This window comes from Populus nigra, chromosome 13, assembly GCF_951802175.1.
Source record: "Populus nigra chromosome 13, ddPopNigr1.1, whole genome shotgun sequence".
In the NCBI taxonomy this organism is placed as follows: Eukaryota; Viridiplantae; Streptophyta; class Magnoliopsida; order Malpighiales; family Salicaceae; genus Populus; species Populus nigra.
In genome coordinates, this window is record NC_084864.1 from 674,843 (window position 1) to 680,882 (window position 6,040).

Sequence of the window (6,040 nt, forward strand, 5' to 3'; positions counted from 1 at the left end):
ATTAGGTTAGACTTTATAAAAACATTCTTATGAAATCTTTCCAAAGAATAATCCGTCTTTGAATACGTCGAAGAGGAGGACTTGGTTTCAATATATATACATGTGAAAACTGATAAAAAACAAATTCCCTAATCATAAATAAAAAATAACGTTTTTCTTTTAATATTTTAAAGGTTATTAATATGATCATGCCATTTTTCAAGTAATAAAATTGATTTTTTTTTTTTGCAATTAGTTTCTAGATCTCTTATATACATGCAGGCGATATTTCATTTCTGTAACTTTCTTTTATATATTTATTTATTTTTGTACATCAAATAATAGAAACTTTCTAATTGAAAGTTTCAAATTAGATATTATTAATTGGTTATTTTCCTGGAGAAATTAGGGATGAAGTAGTGGTTGAGAATGATCAGAATCTTAAAAAGAAAAAGAAAAATAAAAAGACAAGGAAAATAAAAGAAAATTGGAAGAATAATATTTTATTTATTGTAATATTTTGCACACGTCTCTATTGAAGTTCTACGATTATGATTTGCATTTGATATATGAAAAAAAATGAATTTAATTCCATACACAAACAACAAACCATGTGAATATAACGCTTTTTTTAAAAAAAATAGTACGGTTTTATAACAAAGGCACGCAATTATATTTATTCTTTCAACAATAATGACTACTAAATGAGAAAGCTGTTTGCTTAGGAAGGCTGGCGACCACTAAATGGCTAGCTTTCATCAATACTATTACTTGATTATCATAAAAACAAAATAAAGCTGTTTGCTTGCTGGGATCTTTAAGTGGCTGGTGGAGTACTTTCCCTGCATGCAGCTTCGAATATCATATCAAATGCTTTTTCTATGTGTGACTTGAGCTTCTTTGGATCAATGAAGTCTTTTTCTACAAGCAGAGCAACCCGAAGCTTCCCCACATAGCTTGTTACTCCTGCCATAAGGCTCTGCATTTTGCACCAAAACAAACCATGCATGTCATAATCACAATGATGTTACAAATTGAAAAAGAAAAGAAAAAACAAAACAAATAGCTTCATTTCATAATGTTTGTGTTTATCCTTTGAAAATGAGTGAATTGTTTTTTAATCCTTAGGGTTTCAATGCAGTTACAACTTAGGCTTGATGTTTTTTTTGTGTTCTATGTTTTGTCTCAACCACATATTTAAAAATGTTTTTTAATTAATAAACACCATAGTTTTGCATGAGTCTCACTAAAAACTCTCTTAAAACATTCGTTAAGAAAAATTTATAATTTTTAGTTTCTCTTGAATCTACCTTTTTAAACTACAACTGTAAAAAGTACGAGAGTATATATTAAAAAATTATAAAATCAATAACTAAAGTAAAATATAGGGACTTGACAAAAAAAAAATCTTAAAAATAAAAAACTACCACAATACCTTTTTGTATGAAAACTATCTGTAAGTGCATTATTCTTGTTAATTGCTGTGTTGTTTACAGCAACAAAAAGTGATTTAAAAACAATCGGTATATTGAATTTAAAAATAATTTAAAAATAATCGGTACCTTACTCTCGGACACATCTTAAAAAAAACAATTAATGATTAAATAAGACAACGGTAAATAAAATTGAAGAGACTGTAAGTAAGAGGTTTCCAAATATAAAGGACTGAATTATAATCACGTTGAAATTCCAGGGACGCGATGAATAATTTACTGTTTGAAAGTTACTTGAACGTTCATATACCTGAGGTGCTCCTGTCACCACAAAATATAGCCCATTAATTGGATTATTAGCCAAGGCCATCTGCTCCATTGGCCCCCTTACATTTGAGATTCCCATGCTTGTATTCTCCATTGTGCCATATATGTACTTGGATGCTCCCTACAGGAGCAAGATCTCAAAAATCATAACATGGAGTAGTATATACTATATAGTAATGCCCACCCATAAGAAAAAGAAGAAGAAAAAGAATAAGAGGTCCTAAATAAGTATTTCACTAAAAAAAGGCAAGTACCATACGTTTGGACCTCGAAATTTCGCAACAAGTTGAAGGTACTTGGCAGTGAGGTAAACACCAAAAGAGCTTCTCTTCCTCTTGATGATTTTTCTTGCATTGAGGATAAATTTTAAGGGATTATTCTTAGCCTCAGCATCTCTTAACTTTGGGATTCGTACGTTCAAGAAAGCAAAATGGTTGCCCCATGGCGACTCAGCATCAGGTTTTACCATTTCTTGGATTGGCTTGTAGCCTCCATCCATTCTTGTGTTAAGCAGCACCAATGATGTACTACATGCACTGCCTGATCCTTGGCTCACTGTTTCCATGTACATCCGAGCTCCCAAGAATATGATTCCAGTAATCGCATCATTTATTGTCTGCAATTACCAAGAAACGTAATTAATTCAACGAGAAAATTATATGTCATTAATTAAGTACTCGGCTTTGAAATTGAGAGGAGGCACGGAAGTTTTTTAAGAAGAAATTGAAGTTGTCTTGATCTTACCACTCCAAGCTTGGCCTTGATTTGTTTAATTTGATCAAGAGAGAAAGCCATTGTTGTTATGGCAACAGGAAGAAACTCTACTCCAGAATGCCCTGATCGTATTGGTGTTTTGTCATCCTTTACCAAACAACTCTTTATAATGCTTGAAAAAAAATCTGATGCAGTGTTGTAAACTGAGGAGAAAAATCTAGGCACTTTTCGGAACATGCTAGAATGTCTGCCATACGTATTGGTGTGTAATTGAACAGAAGGAAATGTGAGGGGAAGAGGAGGAGCATCAGCTCTTTGTAAACAAGAAAGGAGAGCTCCCATCAAAGAGAAGCCATCACCAAGGGAATGGTGTAGCTTGAATATCATGTTACTAGCTGCGTGACTTGTGGGGTAATTTATTATGTGAACTTCCCATAATGGCTGGCTTTGAGGCAACTGCTCCATTGCCATTTTTGAAAGATACTCATCAAAGCATTCATCATAAAATTGAGTTGACATTCCGGTGGTGAAAACCGGAAAATTTACATGATCCGTGAGCCTCACTTCCACCCTCTTCCATCGCTTCACTCCATCTTCATCTGCAACCTGTAATTTCAAAACTCTATTTGGTCGATGCTATTGATGCAAAAGTAAGGAGAAGAATGAAGATATATACTAAGGTAGAAAGAGTACCATTATGGAGGAGAAACGAGGGTTGGCAGGGAGGAAAACATCCTTGAGAAATGGAATAGCTTGGGAGTCATCAAAAGGCGCTTCGAATTCCATAACAGCAATGATAGAGAGTGATAGAATAGAGTTGCTCAGAAATTGTCCTGAAGGACTCACAGGTTCTGATATTTCTTGATCCTGTACAATCTCCATTTCTAGTTTTAAGACCCAACTCTTATTCTCTATTCACCGAAGATTGGTTGTGAAATGTGAAGGGTATTGTTTTGCCTGGTATATAACGAGCACAAACCAAAGAAAGAAGAACTAACCCTATGGCTTTAGAAAGGTTGAAGGGTTAATTACATATGTGAGTTGCAATATTTTTTATCCGAAAAATTATTATAAAAATTAATTCTATATGTTTCAAATCAATCACATGCTATACATCCATTCACATTATATATATATATCCGTCACAACCATAGTAATATTAGTCCATTACATCAATCAATTAGATTGTTTTAATCCATATAAACTCAATCAGGAAGTCAAAAATTAATTTTTAATGTTTTCTAGGTAGAGTTTAGATAACGTCTCATGATATAAGAAAACAAACATAATTATTCCTTCTGTAATAACTCTTTCTGTTAAATGTTCAATCATTTTTTAAATAGCTACCAACTACTTTTCAATATAACTATAGGTGATTATCAGAAAACAAACACGATTGAGACATATTCTCCCTGTTTTTTTATTTTAAAAAGATAGAAATGTTATTTGAAATTAATTTAAAAACATATTTATTTTTATATTTTTGTCTTTATCCCTTCAACTAAACATAATTTTTTTTGGATAACGTCTAAAGTATATTGAAAAAAATCATAAAACCAATAGCTGAGCAATATACAGAGACATGACCAAATAGAAAAAAAAAAAAAAACTAACTTGGAGAAATAAAGGAAGAGAATATGGAAAAAAGAAAAAGAAATCAGTGCTAGTATGTTATAATAGAAATAAAAAGACCAGAAAAAAGAAGGAAAACTGAAAATAACTAAGATATAGGACCAAACATTTTTTTTTCATTTTATATTTTTATCTTGAAACATTAACCGAATGTACCTTGTATAAAGTTTGAGTTACACACCTTCCCTCTATTCTTCTAGTTTTTTCTTAAAATAAAAATGTACTTCAAAATCTAAAAATATATTTATTTTTAAAAGGCATAGAAGTTGAAAGAAGCTTCATTTTGTCCATTTTTTCAAGAAGAGTCAGTGACTTTTCAGACATAAGTTCCTTGCAGTAACAGTTCAGAAGTGTTGAATAAGTAACATGATTTTGCACAGATGGTGGGAGGTTGTCAAAATAATTCTCGGCTGCAGCAATCCCTTTGGTTTTTGCTGTAAGATCTAGGTAAACTGCATGATCAACATGGGAAAAGTTCATTTTCCTCTTCTGCATCCACTCCATTACCTCAATGGCATGGTCGAACCCGCCGTACTTGCGGAGCTCTTTGATGCAAGCAGTGAGATTGATTTTTCTTGTTTTCCCACCCTCCAATATGAACTCATTTAACGTCTTTGACACGCTCCCTCTACTTGCCCCTAGTTCCGATAACCTCCTGTACATCCTCCTCTGTTTTTCCGCCGCACAAAGATGCCACACCGCTCGTGAACCCGTCCCAATTACACGACTTGGACTCTTCGCCATGCACTTAACTCAAATTCAGTGTTAATTAAAGCTTTCTCTCTCTTTTTGGAGAAAGGGGTTGTTGGGGATTTCCGGCTCCCCATGCACGGACCGGTGGTGTACTGATAGTTGCTCATATGGAGGGTAAGCACACTAACACAATATTTAACGTGGCTTGGCAAATCGCCTACGTCCACGGGAGAGGTCCATTTTATTAGATATAGAGATACATGGAGGAGAAGAATTACATCTGCTGCTCTTACAGCTGCTGCAATGGCAGCAAGGCTGCTGATCTGTTGGTCAACCCTGCAATCACGAAATACCAAGAAATTTAAATCTTGCAATTAGGAAGAAAAGTGAAAAGAACCCTACTATTAGAAAGTTCTCAAGAAAAGAAGAAGATCAACCTCACGATCAAGAAGAATCAGGTTAACCATTGTCGCACCTGACATCGCGGCAGCCCTAAAAATAATCTTCGATTATAAAAAAAAAACAGATTTTTGACATCTTATTCTTTTAGGGGAAAAGATCTTGTTTAAGGAGTCGCCACCTAGTATTATGGTCACTGGGAACCCTAATTGGTCAACAGAGATTCTATGGTACGAGATTGGTTACGTAAAAAAAAGATATTATCACCCCTTAAACGTTCTGTCTGAGGCAGACTGCATTGCTGATTTTAATATTTATTGGTTTATGCTCTGATGGTTTACTTGCAATATTCCTGACTCTGGCGCCAGTGAATATTCAACTACGAATAATTTTAACTCTGGTGTTGGTAAATATTATGCAGCTATAAAATGAATTTGGATCAATATTTTTATTCCTGACTCTAGCGTTATTGAATAAACAAATAAAATAAATTTATTTTTACACATGCACATATTTTTTTTATTTTTCTAGCTAAATAAAATAAAATATAATGAATAAGAATAATATAAATTTAAACTAGTATTTTTATTTTTAACTCTGGTGGCAGTAAATAAACCAATAAATTTATGTTATTTTTATTAATGCATACACATTTTTTATATTTTATTTTTTTCTACTTTTTTATTTTTTTTCTTTGGAGGCTGGGCTGGACCCGGCTGTGCAAGGGCACGCACCACGCGTGCATGAAAGGGCTAATTAAATTTTACGGCAACAGTGTCAAATGATATTGCAAAGCAGGAGGAGAAGATTACCTGGACGCAGGATGAAGACGTTGATGAAGCTCTTTCAGTGTGGTTGGGTGA

The 6,040-nt window shown here is 33.5% G+C and overlaps 1 protein-coding gene across 1 annotated transcript; it reads right to left on the reverse strand.

The window, feature by feature from the left end:
* Positions 1–628: 628 nt before the first annotated feature.
* LOC133671040 (wax ester synthase/diacylglycerol acyltransferase 4-like) lies at positions 629–3,528 on the reverse strand. The gene is made up of 5 exons (XM_062091658.1): positions 3,147–3,528; positions 2,484–3,059; positions 1,999–2,355; positions 1,723–1,860; positions 629–958 (listed from the first exon to the last, which is right to left on the reverse strand). Exons 1-5 carry the CDS (start codon positions 3,333–3,335, stop codon positions 797–799), a joined length of 1,422 nt encoding a protein of 473 aa, XP_061947642.1. The 5' UTR covers positions 3,336–3,528; the 3' UTR covers positions 629–796.
* Positions 3,529–6,040: the final 2,512 nt, after the last annotated feature.

What these genes read in the sequence shown, in the direction of transcription:
- LOC133671040 (XM_062091658.1), bottom strand. Translation starts at nt 3,335, where the DNA reads ATGGAGATTGTACAGGATCAAGAAATATCAGAACCTGTGAGTCCTTCA. An exon ending in TCAAGGCCAAGCTTGGAGTG is followed by an intron (nt 2,356 to 2,483) that starts GTAAGATCAAGA and finishes TGGTAATTGCAG; the next exon opens with ACAATAAATGATGCGATTAC. An exon ending in TGGTGACAGGAGCACCTCAG is followed by an intron (nt 959 to 1,722) that starts GTATATGAACGT and finishes TGCAAAATGCAG; the next exon opens with AGCCTTATGGCAGGAGTAAC.